The following is a 19867-nucleotide window of genomic DNA, read 5'->3' as shown; positions in this document are numbered from 1 at the left end:
GATCTTTTATAATGGGCGAAGTACCAATGAAACCAACATTTTCAATTTCATCTTCTTAATTAAAATACATTTTGCTAATTAGCTCATGGAGAAGTCATGACCACAGACGTTCACTTAATTTTTCTTCCTGCACTGTGGACGTTTATTCAATTTGCTCAATAAAAAGTATGAACAGTCTTTTCTTGAACTTCCACCCAAGAAGGATGGGGGTCCCTACTGAGTCTGGTTTCTCTTAAGGTATCTTCCGGTAATTTTAAGGGGGTTTTGCCTCACCACTATCGCCCTCAGCTTGCTCAACAGGGGGTTTTGGTCTATTGATCCTGGATGCTGTAAAGTTGCTTTGAGACAACGTCTATTGTAAAAAGTCTATTGCACTAACAGTACAACTATTTGTAAGCGAAATAAGAGGTGCAATATGTAACTTATTTACAATAAGTGCAATACATTTTGCAATATATTTTGCATATCTGAATGTATATATTATTTTTTAGATATTTTTTTAGAGTAAATAACTACACACTATGTGTGCAATATTTTCACTAAGTTGTATTTCTTTCTGTTTTTTTCCTGTCTTCATACTGCTGTAACAAGTTAATTTCCCTAAGGGGATCAATAAAGTCTTATCTTATCTTAAGTTATTAGGTTGTTTAGATTGTGGTTGTCTACAAATGTGACCTTGATAACGAGACCACGAGTGACTAATGCAGAAATCCAGGTCATTCCAAAGGGTTCACTTATTTTGTCTTTTGATTGTTTGTTTATTAGGATTTTAACATCATGTTTTGCACTTTGGTTACATTCATTACACAAAGTTCATTAGTTCACACAAGGTTATATCGAACACAGTCATGGACAATTTTTAGTGTCTCCAATTCACCTCACTTGCATGTCTTTGGACTGTGGGAGGAAACCGGAGCACCCGGAAAAAATGCAGAAATGGGGAGAACATGCAAACTCCACACAGAAAGGACCTGAACCGCCCCACCTGGGGATCGAACCCAGGACCCTCTTGCTGTGAGGCGACAGTGCTACCCACTTAGCCACCGTGCTATTTTGTCTTTTAAATGTTGTACACTACCATTCATCATTCTCGAAGCAAAATAGCTCTATATACTTGAATTAAATGCAGATACGATATAGAAAAAGGTGGCTCAATGAACCCTTGCTGAACTGTTTGCGCACTGTGTTGTATAACAAATTAACAGATTTTTAAAGAGCTGAAGAGCTGAAATTAAAAAAGAGCTTACACATTAAGGGCCCTAGCAGTGAATTTATGCTGATGATTCACAATTAAGGAGATTAAATGAGTCCATAAGGGAGAGAGTGAATAAAGGACTAATTAAAAATGCTCAGATACTGATGACGTAGGTTTCTGGTTTAAACATAGATTACACTGACCCTGAGCTTGTTGGATAATTTAATCCATTAGCACCCTAGGACAGGGCTGTTGACCAAACTGTGGCCACAAAGTTGGAAACATATAATTGATTTTAATTAATTTGATTAATACACCTGTTAGCATCTAATTTGGCTGAAACCCCTGAAGTTGGCTGAGGAGCCTGCACTAGTAATAGGGTCTTTTGTGTTTTTCATAGCATAAGAGAGAGTAGAAAAAGATGTAGCCGGCAATTGCCTGATAGTCCATTCTCTCACTCGCCAGCACTGGGGTTGAGCAAACTGCAAGATAACTGCAATAATGGAACTGGAAACAATTTACGAGCACAAAATAGATTCAAACATAGATTACACTGGGCATGAGATTCTTGGATATGTTTGTTGGATAATATAATCCACCACCATCACCCAAGGACAGGGCTGTTGACCAATCGGTGGCCACAAAGTTGAAAACGTATAATTGATTTTAATTAATTAGATTTATACACCTGTTAGCATCTAATTTGACTGAAACCCATGAAGTTAATAATTAGCATGTTTTAATAAATGTGTTTGGGTACTTGGTGGCAGAGCGGTCTAATGCGCTAACCTGCCACAGCTGAGAACAGGCACCTTTAGCTGTGCATGAGGCAGGGAGGCACCTGCACTAGTAATGGGGTATTTGTGTTTTTCATAGCATAAGAGAGACTATGCCAGTGTAGAAAGCGATGTAGCCAGCAACTGCCTGATAGTCCCAACTCTCAATGGCCAACACTGGGGTTGAACAAACTGCAAAATAATTGCAATACTGGAACTGGAAATAATTCATGGGCACAAAATACATTCAAACATAAATTACACTGTGCATGATGTTCTTGGATAAGCTTGTTGGATAATCCAATCCACCACCATACTAGGACAGGGCAGTTGACTAAACTGTTGGAAACATATAATAGCATATGACATATTATGCCAGTGTAGGTGAAAAGGTGTGGCTGGTGACTGTAATGCATGTGTGAGAGACATCCTGATAGTCCAGCATACTGCAAGATAATTGCAATTAAGGAACACAGACATCATGCAAGGTATCATGTATTGTAGAACTCAAAGAATTACTGCATAGCTTTTTTTAAAATCTCTTTGACATCTAACTAGACAATTCCCAGTTTGTTTTCAGCTATAGACCGGCTCATTACAGTTTTCATGGCCCAGCAGCCACAGAACTAAACCCACCAATGCCAAGCTTGAGCTGAAGTTAAAGCACAGCATGGTTACACCCAGGAACAGTGCAAATCCATTCTCTGGCATGAAGAATTACCCTTGACTGTTAGATTATTGAGTTTAACCATTGAAGGCAGCATTGGTCGCCTCACAGCATAAAGGTCCTTTTCTCTGAATGCATCGTTCCTACTTAATGAATTGGACTGGTTTGAGTAGTTCCAATGACATGAAGCATCAATGCCACCACGAATATTTTACCTTCCAAAAACCTTGTGCATCTAGTGGTGGGGTAGCAGTTTAGGAAGTTAAGGACCTGTTTGAATTTAGCATTACAGTGACGGCTGCAAAACTAAAATATTGTGAAGAGGAAATGTCATGTAAAATGTAAATATGAAACAAGGTCACACAAGCTTGCTGTATAAGACATTATAAGGTGTGAAAATGGACTGTACATTTACTACCAAGTACAAGAGCTGTTTTTTGGGAGCTTTATGGTTTGGTTTGTGTTATGATGTTATGTCTGTCGTAATATTAGTTGTCAAGATTCAGTCCTCAACGTCATTCCAGATAAAACATAGTAATTTATGTATCTAGCTTCTTACTGACATGCACATTAGTAGAGTAATCAGTGTATTGTATCAGGTAGCCTAGCTTCATTCAGATCTCTTAGACCAGGGTTTTTCAAGCGACCAACATTTTGTCCATGATTTTACTGTGACCCAGGCAATACAAACAATGCAACAAAACAAAATATACTTAATTAATAAAAATCTGGCAATCTGGTCCCACTGTGGTTTACAGGATGTAATGTAAAGCCTCCACAAAGGGGTGTTTGTGTACAAGTTTATTTTGTGTTCTATATGCCTGTTAAAATTCACTTATTTAATTATTATTATATTTCTCTGTAACCCATTTTCTTCTGCCTTGGGTGGGTTACATCATGTGCAATACCAGGCTTCAGCTGAATTAATGTACATCACACCACAATAACACTTTGAAGTGTCGATGACAGGAAAATGCTACATACACATAGCTTTAAAATCAAGTTCTGCAAGAGAGGAAGTTTGGGGTTGTTTTGATGGTTTGTTCTGGGTTGCTTAAAGCTACATCCTACAGTTATATTGTAGAGAATTCTGTGCTTTTAAAAACATAGCAAATTGGTTGTGAAGAATTAAACAGCCTAAAAACCTTGACCACATCCCTATTCAACACATTTAGGATAAATGACATGTATCCATGTTCAAAAATCTTGTAGACAATCATCAAAGAAGAATAAAGATTGTTATTACAGCAACGGAGAGGGGGATGAATATTACTGAGTAATTGTTTGTGGTAGTCAGGCTCCAATAAGAGATTTCCATACATATTTAACTTAAACAGACTAGTAATCAGAGGGTTGCTGGGTGGCCCCACCACCTCCAATTTGCCAGTGTTTGGCCCCTGAGCAAGGTCCTGAATTGTATTGTTTTAGTCATTATTGTAATTCACTTTGATTAACAGCATCTGCTAAATGACATGCAGGCTGAAACTATGCAAGTAAATTATGCATTATGCAAGATATCATGTATTGTAGAACTCAAGGAATTACTGCATAGCTTTACTATACTACAAAGCTTACTATTTTTTTAGCTTATTATTTTTAATTTATATCCCTTTGACATCTAACAAGACAATTCCCAGTGTGTGCTAAGCTATAGGCCGGCTCATTACAGTTTTTATGGCCCAGCAGCCACAGAACTAAAACCACCAATGCCAAACTTGAGCTGAAGTTAAAGCACAGCATGATTACACTCAAGAACAGCGTAAATGCATTCTCTAGCGTGAAGAACTACTCTTCACCTTCTGATTATTTAGTTGTTAAATCTAGGGTTTATAGAGAACTCAGCATTGCGGGTGGCACGGTTGCTTGCTCGCCCTACAGCATAAAGGTCCTGAGTTTGATTCCCAGATGGAGAGGTCTGGGTCTTTTATCTGTGGAGTTTGCATGTTTTCTCTGTGTCTGTGTGGTTTTCTTTTAGAAGCTCCAGTTTCCACAGTCCAAAGATGTGTGAGTTGAATTAGAGATACAAAATTGCCAGTGTTTGACATTGAACTTAAACTGATTAATCATGTGTAACTGCCTGTCATGTCATGAATGTAACCAAAGTGTAAAACATGATGGTAAAATCCTAATAAATGAATTAAACACTCTACATTTCTAAATGCATCATCCCTACTTGTAATGTGCGATAAATTTGAAATAGTCTACGTCTGTTTTTAATGGATTGGACAGGGTTGCTCAGTTCCAGTGACATGAAGCATCAATGCCACCACTTATATTTTACTTTCCAGAAAACTGTGTGCATCCAGTGTTGGGGTAGCAGTTTAGGAAGTTTAGGCCCTGTTTTGATTTAGAACACTTACAGTGATTAGTAAATCTAAATCGCTAAATAGCTCAGAACATCGAGCACATTTGTGCTTAACTGGAACATCTGCAAGTATGGCCATATATCACTGACTAGCTTTACTAATGCTCTTGAGGTTGAACTGACATCCTGCAGTCATGTTCGAAAATTCTTCTCAGAAGCGAAGGCTGATTCACAGAGGCAAATCTTTTCGGCTATGAAGTGTATCATGAATCATGGAGTCACCCGGGTTTTAGACACAGGAATATAAATGAGTGTGTGGAGCTGCCTCTGTGACATTTGGGGTGGTTAAGGAAAAGAAACAGGCAGACTAGTGAGACAAGACAAAGTGATTCTGCATTTGGACTGGAACAAATGGATTAGGGTGCAGTCACTGATTTGTCACCTTGGGCTGTCAGGTCAGGAAATCTTACTGCATAATTTAACCAGCTGCTGTGAGGAGGAAGAGAACTGTTCTTCACAGCAAAGTGCCCAATTTAATCTACTTCAACTAAAAAGACAGGCTGGAGGAAGTGAGAATGTGCTCAAAGCTTGACATATTAAGGATGTCAGGCCTGTTCTGTGAACGAGTCTATTTAAGATAAATGTTCACTATAAAAATGTATTCATTATTTGAAAAAATGTATGTACCCACTTACATTAAACCCACAAATATTAAAAACCTTCTACAAGCCCAAATCAGAAAAAGTTGGGACAGCATGAAACATGCAACTAATAAAAAAACATAGTTTCTTACATTTACTTTGACTTTTATTCTATTGCAGACAGGATGAACCTGAGATATTTCAAGTTTTATCTGCTCAACTTCATTTCATTTATTTATAAACATCCATTCCTGCATTTCAGGCCTGAAACACATTCCAAAAACAGTTGGGACAGTAAAGCATTTACCACTTTGTAATGTTGCCATTCCTTTTCACCACACTTAAAAGACACACTGACACAGCCCCATACCATGACAGATCCTGGTTTTTGTACTTGTTGCTGATAAAAGTCTGGATGGCCTTTTTCGTCTTTGGTCCGGAGCACATGGCATCCATTTTTTTTTCCAAAAACCTGGAATGCTGATTCATCTGACCACAGAACACGTTTCCACTGTGTGATGGTCCATCCTAGATGCCTCCGAGCCCAGAGAAGTTGACACCGCTTCTGGACATGGTTAACATAAGGCTTCTGTTTTGCACAGTAAAGTTTTAAGTGGCATTTGTGCATGTAACTCTGTATTGTAGTGCTCAACAAAGGTTTGCCAAAGTAATCCCTCATCCATGTGGTTATATCAGCTATTGTTGAGTGGTGGTTCTTGATGCAGTGCCGTCTGAGAGATCAAAGATCACAGGCGTTCAGCTTAAGCTTGTGCCCTTGACCTTTACGCACTGAAATTCCTCCTGATTCCTTGAATGGTTTAATGATATTATGCACTGTAGAGGGAGAAATATGCAAATCCCTTCCAATCTTTCTGAGGTTCATTGTTTGTAAACATTTCAATCATTTTCTTACACATTTGTTGACAAACTGGAGATCCTCTGATCATCTTTGTTCATCAAAGCTTCTCCTGGATGCTGCTTTTGTACCAAACCATGATTACAATCACCTGTTGACATCATATGTTTATTTAGTTTTTTCACCTCATTACTAGCCCTAATTTGCCCCTGTCCCAACTTTTTGTGGAATGTGTTGCAGGCCTGAAATGCGTGAATGAATAAATGAAATGAAGTTGAGCAGATAAAACATGAAATATCTCAGGTTCATCCTGTCTGCAATCAAATAAAAGTCAAAGTAAATGTAAGGAACAGTTTTTTAATTTTTTTATTTATTTTTATTTATTTGTATTTTCCATACTGTCCCAACTTTTTCTGATTTGGAGTTGTACAAAAACAGTGCAATAAAAGTGTAGTGAATCTAATGTACTTTGTTTACACCTACACTTTTGTTTTAGATCTGAGTTAGATTTATTTGGAGAGGCATAAAAGCAGTTTTGTGCCTGGCTGCACTCGGTGTTACTCAATGTGAAATATAATTTCCCTAAAAACAAAGGGTCTGGGGTACAATTTAAGTGAGCGATGATCTCCTGAGGAAAGAAGAAATAAATGCAACTGGCTAAATGTATCATTACTTTCTGTCATTACTTACTGTCAAGTTTCATTTACATTTATTGCATGTCGCAGATACATTTATCTAAAAAGAATTACAATTGCGACCAAATACAATCCACACAATTGAGGGTTTAGGGCACTTTTCAAGAGCCCAACAGTGGCAATTTGGCAGTGGTTGAGCTTTAACCAGGGACCTTTTGATAAGTCCAGTACCTTAATCACTGAGCTACTATTACCCTTCACATTGGTCAGAGACAGGACATGGTGATCAAAGGACATCTTATATACAGCCTTTGATTGAACAGGGTGACTTCTTGATTCATGTAGAATGAAATTAAAATTGAGAAACCACATCTAATAAAAAAAACCACTGAGTTATTTGTTTTCATATACAGTGGTACCTTGTAACTCAATGTCCCTTAAACTCAATCTTTGAAACTCAACACCTTTCGTCGAGAAATTTGTACCCTTAAACTCAACGTTTCCCTTAAACTCAGCATGTGTGCGACTGCTGCTTTGCTTAGTGCTCGGCTTGAGCGGTGCGGTAAAACGTCATGCGAACATGAGACGAATCTGCATTTGTGTGGAATAACCGTCAAATTTACTCTGAAAGCTCCACATGTATCTGTGTTCAGCTGGATTTTTCTCCTGTTTCACTTTTAAACGTGTGTTACAGCTCAGGGTTCTGAGAATTGAGAGTCTAAAATGCTTATCATTAAAAAAGAATTTAATGTATTAAAATAACGACAAAGAAAAACTAAACCTCTCTTAATTGTTACTGCTTATTTGTTTTAGGGCCAGTGATAGCTCAGTGGTTAAGGTCCTGGACTAGTAAACAGAAGGTTGCCGGTTCAAGCCCCGCCACCACCAAGTTGCCACTGTTGGGTCCCTGAGCAAGGCCCTTAACCCTCAATTGCTCATTGTGTAAGTCGCTTTGGAAGAATTTAGCTTTGGATAAAAGCGTCTGCTAAATGCTGAAAATGTAAATGTTTTCTCCATTAATTAAGAAGCATAAGAAAACAATAAAGTTTCAAATACGTCGTATTGAAACTCAGCTCTGCCACCCAGCTGGGCTGAGCAGCTGCATGAACAGCTGTTGTTCATAGGGTCAGGGACAAGCCGGATCATGGGTCCTCATAACCGGTGCAATTATGACCCCTGCTGGCTGATTGATGGCGCCTGCACAAGGCTGAGGAATACTGATCGGGGTGTGGCTCTCCGTGTACTGTGCTGATCGGTATATATGAACTCGACTCGTGCAAGGGAAAAATGCTGTCTGTACTGAACACGTGTCGGAGGGGGCGTGTGTCAGATGAGAAGTGTCCTCAGTCAGCGGTGAAGGGTTGAATCAGTGAAGAATGCAATCAGGGTAATTGGACACGAAAAAGAAAACAATAAAGAAGTAAAGTGCAGGTTTTATTGTATTTAATTGTATTTCAGTGTTTTTATATTATATTTATGTTATTTTCAGTGTATAAGTGTCAAAAACAACCCCATTATTTTACATAAGCCTAAAATATATGCAGTTCCACAGGACCATGGAATGCATTGACAGGCTTCCCATACATCTTTATGGGAAAAATACCTTAAAACTCAACATCTTTTAAACTCAACGACACTCGTAGAACCAATTGACGCTGAGTTTCAAGGTACCACTGTATAACTGACTTGGACTACACAACTTTAGAATGTATTATTAGCGGCGAGTGAAGTAAAACAGCAGTAATGAAACATGCAATACATAGATTGGCTGCCTATCAGTCGACACTCGGTCTGAGCTGTGTGATCACTGTGTTTTTGAAGGATAATGTGAAAGCAAGTCTTTTGTACTGATGCACTGATACAGACTGAGTAATTGGACCAAGCGTGAAGGAAAAAAAAGCTTAGTCACATGGATATAATACTTCAATTATCGATGTTTTGGAAAGCCTAAAATATGAATCCTAATCCAAAGCTTTTAGGTAGGTTTGTGCTGGCAGTGCAAATGTACAAGCTGCATTAAGTCCTATGGAATGACGTGTTTGCCAAGGTCTGGGAAAAAAAACTCAAACTGTCTGAGAGAACATGCTGAGAGAAAAGTTTACCAGTCAACAGATCAGATTAAGTACAGTGGTACCTTGTAACTCAACCTCCCTTAAACAAAAAATGACTTGTGGACAACAAAAGTCAGCAACATTAGTTACGTGTGACAATTATATATATGGTGGAATACCCCACGTAGTGCACTTCACAGTAACAGATAATGTGAATGGAACGCTCCTACAGAATTGGCACTAATGATTGTAAGAACTGCTTTCTGAACCAATCAGACCTTCTGATTGTAATTTTTAGTAAGAAATGCTGTTATTTGCATGTATTTAGTTTGCAGCGTCACACAGATGATGTGTCAATGAAATGCTTGATTGGCTTTATAACGAGTTCGTGTTTTACTTCACAACCGGGAAAAGTTTGGAGGTTGTTAATTATAAGCACATTTACAAAATAACGGATTATATTCCTAATGGGACACACGGTTATAAATGTAATAGCATCTGGAACAACATAAGCTAAGGTAAGCAGTGTTATGAATTTTTTGCTGTGTTTGGGATTTTGGCCGCTGTGCCGTAATTTGCAATGAAAACAAAACGTCAGTTTAAGCTTTTAACTGGTACCTAGGAAAGTAAAGGCACGAATTAAGTATGCTTACGTGGGCAGCATGCCGTATGAATCTTATCACCTACACTTTGACGAGTGCAGTGCAGCTCAGCACTGTGTACGGAGAGACACACCCTGACAGCACTCTTTTCTCATCTCTGTGCAGGCGCCATCAATCAGCCAGCAGAGGTTGTAATTGCATTATTTATGAGAGAGTCCCTATCTGGCTTAAACCCACCCCTATCTGAACAACAGGCCAATCGTTGTTCATGTGGCTGCCCAGCCAGCAGGCAGAGCTGAGATTCTTTTTGTGTTTTTACTGCTGCGCAACCTGAGGGGCCTAGTAAAGTGCATTTTTGATTGATTTTTTACTGTTTTCATTGGATTTCAGTGTTTTTATATTACATTTGTGTTATATTCAGCGTCAAAAACAACCCCATTTGTTTACATAAGCTTAAAATATATGCAGTTCCACAGGACCATGGAACGCATTAAACAGGTTTCCCATACATTCTTATGGAAAAAAAATACCTTGAAACTCAACACCTTTTAAACTCAACGCCAGTCCCAGAACCAACTGATGTTGAGTTTCAAGGTACCACTGTATTTATTAATAAGTAATTGGAAGGACATGCTACTGACAACACAGAACATCTTAGTTCTCAGAATCTTACACACACGGTGAATCTTGAACAAACCCGAGCGTGGTAGCAGAAGACGACAGGTAGACGTGAAAAGACAGAGCAGCAGACAAGATCTTAAAAGGAAGGTGTGGCTGTTCTAATGGTTTGATTAACAGTCGCAAATTCCCTTTAAATCCAGTCTGCTGGGTAACTGATAGCAGCATGGCAGGCGTCCTCCTCCAGATAAGTGGCTGAAGAGTTCCTGAAGAGGCAGCCTTTGAGGTGAGCTCAGTCCTCTCAGGTATATTTTGGCAAACAGGCATTTTGTCATTACATGATGCAACAAACCAAGACAAACTGACATACTGGCAGCATGAGATAAACTACCAGCGGCAGGGACCATTGTGTGTGTGTGCGTGTGTGTGTGTGTGTGTGTGTGTGTGTGTGTTTAGTGCATACACAATAATGCACTAAATTCAGACATAATAATAAATACATACTACCTTTGCATGATGTAAGCAATGTTGCATGAAAAATTAAAGCATGCAGTCACTGGCCATTTACACATATAGCACTTTTGTTGTGAAACAGCCTTACCATAAAAAATTGAAGCTGACGCCATCTTTGCAAAAGGAACGACTTTAATTCATTTTCACTGAGGGCCACATCTGCATTATGGTGGCTCTCAAAGAACCGATTGTAATGTATCCAGCTGTAATTGCAGTCTGCCCTTTAAGTCTTGGACAATTTGTTGTTTTTCTTGGAGGCTAAATTCTGTGTTTGGTGTCAAAATGACAAATTTATACTGTATATTTATAATGTATATCTACATTTATATTGTACTCCTTTAACACAGACATGGCCTCATAACACAAGAGACGTACCAGTTTTTCTTCTTGAAGCACAAACTTGTATTCACTTTCCCATCTTTCATTAAATTACCTCCTTCTGCTTTAATTTTCTCTTCTTGTACATTTTGGGATTATTTGTAAATATTTCTCAGCATCACTTGTTGGAAAACCGCCTCAGTTAAAAGCTGATGTGGAAACACTGCCGTCTAGTGGTGGGATGCGGCCACTTTGCAGGTCACAAAATCAGCATGCATTGTGTGAGATGCAGTTTATGTACGATTTTACAGTGTATTTTAAGACAATCATACATCTTTTAAGCTCTTATTAAGTTTAAGTTTATTATTTTAGGTAGATTTTACAGTATGTTTTACAGTGGCTCCATGCTTGATGTGAAACTCCACACTGGATGCTTCTGGCAAGCACGTTGCTACTTATGTTTGCACAGATATGCACAGTCAACAGAATTGCAAGCCGTCTTTGTTTACTTTGCTTACACAATGTAAAGGTAGTATGTGTAAATTCAGCCAAGTAGATGCAGTTTAAAAGACACTTACATTAACAATGGCCTCTTTGGTCTGAGCCATGTCTGATATTACTCCATCTGTGATGATAAGCAGCACGAAGTACTGAGAGCCATCCTGCACTGCTTCTGCATATCTAATGCACACATTTGCACAGAGAGACAAAAACACAAAGCTGGAATGTAACAGAATACATGTAACTATAGCATAAACATAACAGTGTATTTGTATACTTGTCATGAACATATTAACTGAATCCTTTGATAATTGGACCCTGTGGTAAGACAGTTTGGTAGTTTGGTTTTTTATGAACATCAGAAAGTCATATGAAAGACATGCGATAGTATTGCTTAACTGGGAAATGGTGCCATTTTTTTTTCAAAATGTACGATTTTAGAAACATCTACCAGTTGTGAGTATATAATATGTTCAGAACAGTCAGTAATACCACAGACCAAACCAACTGAGATGCAGATTGCGTCACAACAGCTGTTTAGAGATGAATCTATCCATTTATCCATCCACCTACTGTATATCAGTCTGTCTGTACACCCATCCATCCATCCATCCATCCACCCATATACTGTAAGTCTGTCTGTCCACCCATCCATCCATCTATACATTCATCCATCCATCTATATCAGTCTGTCCATCCATCCATCCATCTATCTATATCAGTCGGTCTGTCCATCCATCCATCCATCTCAGTCTGTCTATTCATTCGTCTATCCATCCATCCATCCACATATATCAGTCTGTCCGTCCATCTATCCATCCATCCATATCAGTCTGTCCATCCATACATCCATATCAGTCTGTCCATCCATCCATTTATTCATCCAACCATCCATCTATATCAGTCTGTCCGTCCATCCATCCATCCACCTATATCAGTCGGTCTGTCCATCCATCCATCCATCAATCCATTGATCCATCTATCCATATCAGTCTGTCTATTCATTCATCCACATATATCTGTCTGTCCGTCCATCCATCCATCCATCCATCTATATCAGTCTGTCCGTCCATCCATCCATATCAGTCTGTATGCCTGTCTATCTCTCTCTCTCCTCCATCCGTCCGTCTGTCTGTCTGTCTGTCTGTCTGTCTGTCTGTCTGTCTGTCCATCTATCTGTTTTTAACACATGTGATAAGTATACTTTACATACTGTTATATTTATATAATGTTTTACATAGTATTTTGTCTCTACCCAGGTAGCAATGCCCTGAATGTAAAGAGTCTGATATTGTCCAATCACCACACCGCCACCCCCCACCCTCACCCCCCTCAGCCACTATAAAATTCTTCTTAACACTTGAATAAATGCCAAGAATAAAAAGCCACTAATAAAAGGAGTCATGAAACAAACCAGTGAACACAGTCAAAACTCATTTTCATAGGTAGCCTCAAATTCATGCAATTTCCTCTGGGATGTTTCATGAATCTTTATCACATGATCATTTTATGAAAGGATTTGTGATGCATATCAGTTTATGCAAGTTATAAAAACCCTAAAACTTTTACTGCCATTATTTTATCTCTTTCACGTGCTAAAGTGAGTTAGTGCTACATTTTACTTAGGATGGTTAGGCACGCTGTCTTATGTTCCTTGAGCTTTAGCGGAACTAAAAAGTGCATCCTGTCTTTTTAAGTGTTAGATAAAAACCTTCATAAATAGAGATTGAGTTTCATCGGGTCCCTTGAGGTTGTGTCTTTGCTGTCTTGTCAAAGTCTGGCACATAGCGGCATGCTTAATTAAAAGCTACAGCAGAGGGTCGGGCACTCTCCGCAGCACCCGCTTATTTCAGTTAGCTCCATTTATTCTCCGTCAGAGGACAGCAAACAACATGTCAGGCCAACTACTTGACTGGCATCTTAATTTCTACCTCATTGGTGTGCTGTGATTAAATTAATGTAGGTAGTTAGTAATCTTTCTGATTATATTGCATAAAAGTTAGTGACCCAATACAAGCACCTCGCGGGGTATCATACAATCACGTAATGCATTTATATTTATACCTGCATTTAAAACTAAAGTCTCTCAGAGTAAACCTCATCAAACATAAAGAGAACAAGCTAATACAGACAGTAACCAGAGGTGATACTTGCCCCTATGACACTAGATCTCTGCAGCACCTACACTGTCTGCTATGCCAAAGTGCTGCCATATACTATTTTAATAGCATAAATGGTTTAACATCATTTTAAGAGCATATTCAGTTTTATCAACTCAAAAATCTTAAATGGTGCAACTATATAAATATATACCGACCAGGCATAACTTAATGACCACTTACAGGTGAAGTGAATAACACTGATTATCTCTTCATCAGGGCACCTGTTAGTGGGTGGGATATATTAGGCATCAGGTGATAATTTTATCCTCAAAGTTGATGTGTTAGAAGCAGGAGAAATGGGCGAGCGTAAGGATTTGAGTGAGTTCGACAAGGGCCAAATTGTGATGGCTAGACGACTGGGTCAGAGCATCTCCAAAACTGCAGCTCTTGTGGGGTGTTCCCGGCCTGCAGTGATCAGTATCTAAAAAGTGGTCCAAGTAAGAAACAGTGGTAAACCGACGACAGGGTCATGGGCGGCCAAGGCTCATTGATGCACGTGGGGAGCGAAGGCTGGCCCGTGTGATCCGATCCAACAGACGAGCTACTGTAGCTCAGATTCCTGAAGAAGTTAATGCTGGTTCTGATAGAAAGGTGTCAGAATACACAGTGCATCACAGTTTGTTGCATATGGGGCAGCAAAAGTGGGACCAACACAATATTAAGAAGGTGGTCAAAATGTTATGCCTGATTGATGTATATTGTGGTGACCGGTCGGTTTGCCGTTATAGGCAGGGGGCGTTTCCCCTTTGTACATCATCGGCCATGGGAGTACGGCATGTATTAAAAGGGGTTTTCTGGTTAAGATAGATTTTGCTTACATGCACATATAGCTACTATATATGCTAGAATGACCTGCCTGCCGTCCAGACCTGTCTCCACTTTAATGTGTTGCACTATATAAAGTGTAACTATTATGTAATGTCTATTAGGAGTTTAACATCATGTTTTACACTTTGGTTTCATTCATCACAGGACAGGTAGTTACGGGTTACACAAGGTTCATCAGTTCAAGTCTTTTATGTTAAACACAGTCATAGACAATTTAGTGTCTCCAATTCACCTCACTTGCATGTTTCTGGGTTGTGTCTTTGGACTATTTCCACAATATCTGGGTTCCAAACATATTTTTACTCACCTTGCTACATGATTGATGACTGGAGCAAAGTTGGTTGGGCCATAAAGCTGAACCGTCTTCAGACTTTCATGGTATGCTTCTAAAATTCCCTCCATGCCATTGCAGTATGGGTTATCTACATTACCATTCTATAAAGAAAACAAGAAGAAAACAAGAAATCAAACAATATAGTATCCAGTATAGTAGGTAAATAATTCAGAATTTTACAGTAACATTCATTCATTTTCACAGTTTTACCATAATTTAAGGCTCCAGAAAACTAGTTCCTGTTTCAGGATTATGTACAAAATGCGGTCCATGAAGACATGTTTGGGCCATGGATGTCTAGCAAGCCTATGCTGTCCACATACTTTTATATATATATATATATATATATATATATATATATATATATATATATATATATATATATATATATATATATATATATATATATATATATTGTATATATATATATATATAAAATATATTGTTTATGCATTTTCTCTCTTTTTCTCCCTTTCAGCGCGTCCAATTGCCCAATTGCGTCATGCTTTCTCTCCACCAATGCTGATCCCTGCTCTGATTGAGGAGAACAAAGCTAACCCACGCCCCCTCCGACACGTGGGCAGCATGCCATATGCATTTTATCACCTACACTTTGACGAGTGCAGTGCAGCTCAGCGTTGTGTGCGGAGAGACACACCCTGAGAGCACTCTTTTCTCATCTCTGTTCAGGCACCATCAATCAGCCAGCAGAGGTCGTAATTGCACCAGTCATGTGAGAGAGACCCCATCCGACTTAGTCCCGCCCCTATCCGGCAGGCAGAGCTGAGATTCGTTACGATGTATTCGAGATCCCAGCTCTGGTTCCTGTCCACATACTTTTGACTAGATACTTAGCAATGGCCAACTATACAATTTCAATACAACTAACCATCATATTCTTCTACCAAAATAACAACATAATTTGCAATGGAATTGACTAATTTACCTAATTTTCCTAATGATCCTCTTGATTAAAGCTGGATAATACAGTGTATCACAAAAGTGAGTACACCCCTCACATTTCTGCAAATATTTTATTATATCTTTTCATGGGACAACACTATAGAAATAAAATTTGGATATAACTTAGAGTAGTCAGTGTACAGCTTGTATAGCAGTGTAGATTTACTGTCTTCTGAAAATAACTCCACACACAGCCATTAATGTCTAAATGGCTGGCAACATAAGTGAGTACACCCCACAGTGAACATGTCCAAATTGTGCCCAAAGTGTCAATATTTTGTGTGACCACCATTATTATCCAGCACTGCCTTAACCCTCCTGGGCATGGAATTCACCAGAGCTGCACAGGTTGCTACTGGAATCCTCTTCCACTCCTCCATGATGACATCATGTTAGACACCTTGAACTCCTCCACCTTCCACTTGAGGATGCGCCACAGGTGCTCAATTGGGTTTAGTCCATCACCTTTACCTTCAGCTTCCTCAGCAAGGCAGTTGTCATCTTGGAGGTTGTGTTTGGGGTTGTTATCCTGTTGGAAAACTGCCATGAGGCCCAGTTTTCGAAGGGAGGGGATCATGCTCTGTTTCAGAATGTCACAGTACATGTTGGAATTCATGTTTCCCTCAATGAACTGCAGCTCCCCAGTGCCAGCAACACTCATGCAGCCCAAGACCATGATGCTACCACCACCATGCTTGACTGTAGGCAAGATACAGTTGTCTTGGTACTTCTCACCAGGGCGCCGCCACACATGCTGGAAACCATCTGAGCCAAACAAGTTTATCTTGGTCTCGTCAGACCACAGGGCATTCCAGTAATCCATGTTCTTGGACTGCTTGTCTTCAGCAAACTGTTTGCTGGCTTTCTTGTGCGTCAGCTTCCTTCTGGGATGACGACCATGCAGACCGAGTTGATGCAGTGTGCGGCGTATGGTCTGAGCACTGACAGGCTGACCTCCCACGTCTTCAACCTCTGCAGCAATGCTGGCAGCACTCATGTGTCTATTTTTTAAAGCCAACCTCTGGATATGACGCCGAACACGTGGACTCAACTTCTTTGGTCGACCCTGGCGAAGCCTGTTCCGAGTGGAACCTGTCCTGGAAAAACCGCTGTATGACCTTGGCCACCATGCTGTAGCTCAGTTTCAGGGTGTTAGCAATCTTCTTATAGCCCAGGCCATCTTTGTGGAGAGCAACAATTCTATTTCTCACATCCTCAGAGAGTTCTTTGCCATGAGGTGCCATGTTGAATATCCAGTGGCCAGTATGAGAGAATTGTACCCAAAACCCCAAATTTAACAGCCCTGCTCCCCATTTACACCTGGGACCTTGACACATGACACCAGGGAGGGACAACGACACATTTGGGCACAATTTGGACATGTTCACTGTGGGGTGTACTCACTTATGTTGCCAGCTATTTAGACATTAATGGCTTTGTGTGGAGTTATTTTCAGAAGACAGTAAATCTACACTGCTATACAAGTTGTACACTGACTACTCTAAGTTATATCCAAGTTTCATGTCTATAGTGTTGTCCCATGAAAAGATATAATGAAATATTTGCAGAAATGTGAGGGGTGTACTCACTTTTGTGATACACTGTATATACACAATAATATATAATGTCATAACTTTTAAAGTTACCAAGTAACCAAGTATTTTTTGTTAATGCATTTTCTCCCCTTTTTCTCACGACTAGCGCGTCCAATTGCCCGATCGCGTCATGCATCCTCCCCACTAATGCCGCCCCCTCCGACACGTGGGCAGCAGCCGTTTGCATTTTGTCATCTACACTAGATGAGATCAGCTGCGGATCAGCTCTGTATACGGAGAGACACACCCTGACAGCACTCTTTCCCCGGCTCTGTGCAGGCGCCATCAATCAGCCAGCATAGGTCGTAGTTGCATCAGTTATGAGAGAGTCCCTATCCGGCTTAATACCCCACCCCTATATGAACAACAGGCCAATAGTTGTTCATGTGGCTGCTCAGCCCAGCTGGATGGCAGAGCTGAGATTTGATACGATGTATTCGAGATCCCAGCTCTGGTGTGCTAGCATGCATTTTTACCGCTGCGCCACCTGAGCGGCCACCAAGTAATTGTTTTTAACTCTTAAATTTTGTTTAGACAAATACATCAGCACTATTGTCATCATCTTATATTCTAAAACAGTAAATTGTATGAAAAATGATATAGTAACTGTAGTCGTAGTGCACACCCTACATCAGATTAGTACATGCCTTTTAGTTTTAATAATTTATGAGTATAATTATTGGGTAGCACTGTCGCCTCACAGCAGAAGGTCCTGGGTTCGTTCCCCAAGCGGGGCAGTCCGGATCCTTTCTGTGTGGAGTTTGCATGTTCTCCCCATGTCTGCGTGGGTTTCCTCCGGGAGCTCCGGTTTCCTCTCACAGTCCAAAAACATGCAGTCAGATTAACTGGAGACACTGAATTGCCCTATAGGTGAATGGGTGTGTGTATGTGTGTATATATGTGTGTCTGCCCTGTGATGGACTGGCGCCCCGTCCAGCATGTTACTGTGTGCCTTGCGCCCATTGAAAAGCTGGGATAGGCTCCAGCACCCCCGTGACCCTGATTGGATAAGCGGTTAAGACAGTGAGTGAGTGAGTATTATTGTTATTATTATTCTTATTATTAGTAGTAATAGCAGTAGTAGTAGTAGTAGTAGTAGTAGGTGCCATCAGGTTAAATCTAACACCTCACCCTTATTTTTTAGTCAGGTTTAACACATTATACCTTAGTAAATTAGGATAATACTCCGTGCAGAAGATTCTTGGTCTGATAAATTGCTGTGAACATTTTTCATAATACACTGTTTACCCAACAAGTAATTTTAAAAAGCAAAGATCAGCAACACAATAAGAACCTTATTAGCGATTTTATGCTGAGGCACCACAATATTAACTTGGGGAAATGAGGAGAAAGTAAATAAGTGTTTAAAAAGACAGAGGTAAGCGTTCTGTGAGCTGAGTCTTCAGTTCACACATATGAATATGCAGGAGAATAATAAAGCCTAATAGGTCCACAGTGAGGCTTATTTACACATTTAAATAAATTTGCAATCTGTATCTGTACTCACAAAACCCCCTGGCATAGCAACTCAGGTTTTAGAAAAACAAAATGTAATAAAAATTTATCATGCAGTGACACTGCAGCTTTAATATACAGTAACATTTATAAACTTAATGTTTTCTGATGTTTCCAAATAAAAACTATAATAAATATATAAAAAAATGAATCCTGCCAGGGTCTAACAATGAAGATTGATTTTTGTGAGCTGTCCCGTACAGCACTCAGTTATCAGCATCGGAGACTAAAAAGTGATGAAAACATTTACATCAGTATAGCAGCTATTGTCCTAACTTTTTACAGTAAATAATACCATGACAGATCCTGGCTTTTGGACTTATTGCTGATAACAGTCTGGATGGTCATTTTCGTCTTTGGTCTGGAGCACATGACATCCATTTTTTTCCAAAAAAGACCTGGAATGCTGATTCATCTGACCACAATACACGTTTCCACTGTGTGATGGTCCATCCTAGATGCCTACGAGCCCAGAGAAGTTGACGCCGCTTCTGGACATGGTCAACATAAGGCTTCTTTTTTGCACAGTAAAGATTTAAGTGGCATTTGTGCATGTAACTCTGTATTGTAGTGCTTGACAAAGGTTTGCCAAAGTAATCCCTCATCCATGTGGTTATATCAGCTGTTGTTGAGTGGTGGTTCTTGATGCAGCGCCGTCTGAGGGATCAAAGATCACGGACGTTCAGCTTAAGCTTGCACCCTTGGCCTTTACGCACTGAAATTCCTCCTGATTCCTTGAATCATTTAATGATATTCTGCACTGTAGAGGGAGAAATATGCAAATCCCTTCCA

General features: G+C 39.7%; 1 protein-coding gene across 2 annotated transcripts in view; it reads right to left on the bottom strand.

The window, feature by feature from the left end:
* cpne5a (copine Va) overlaps positions 1-19867 on the bottom strand; it is a 183063-nt gene that overhangs the window by 17873 nt on the left and 145323 nt on the right. For both annotated transcript variants that reach the window (XM_062998353.1, XM_062998354.1), the window contains 2 exons: positions 14976-15103; positions 11756-11858 (listed from right to left, as the gene is read on the bottom strand). In XM_062998353.1, the coding sequence (XP_062854423.1) occupies positions 11756-11858; positions 14976-15103 (231 nt within the window). The remainder of the gene's footprint in view (positions 1-11755; positions 11859-14975; positions 15104-19867) is intronic.

Source organism: Trichomycterus rosablanca, chromosome 7, assembly GCF_030014385.1.
Source record: "Trichomycterus rosablanca isolate fTriRos1 chromosome 7, fTriRos1.hap1, whole genome shotgun sequence".
Classification (NCBI taxonomy): Eukaryota; Metazoa; Chordata; class Actinopteri; order Siluriformes; family Trichomycteridae; genus Trichomycterus; species Trichomycterus rosablanca.
The sequence above is the reverse complement of the archived record's forward strand: the minus strand, read 5'-3'. Positions and strand labels throughout refer to the sequence as shown.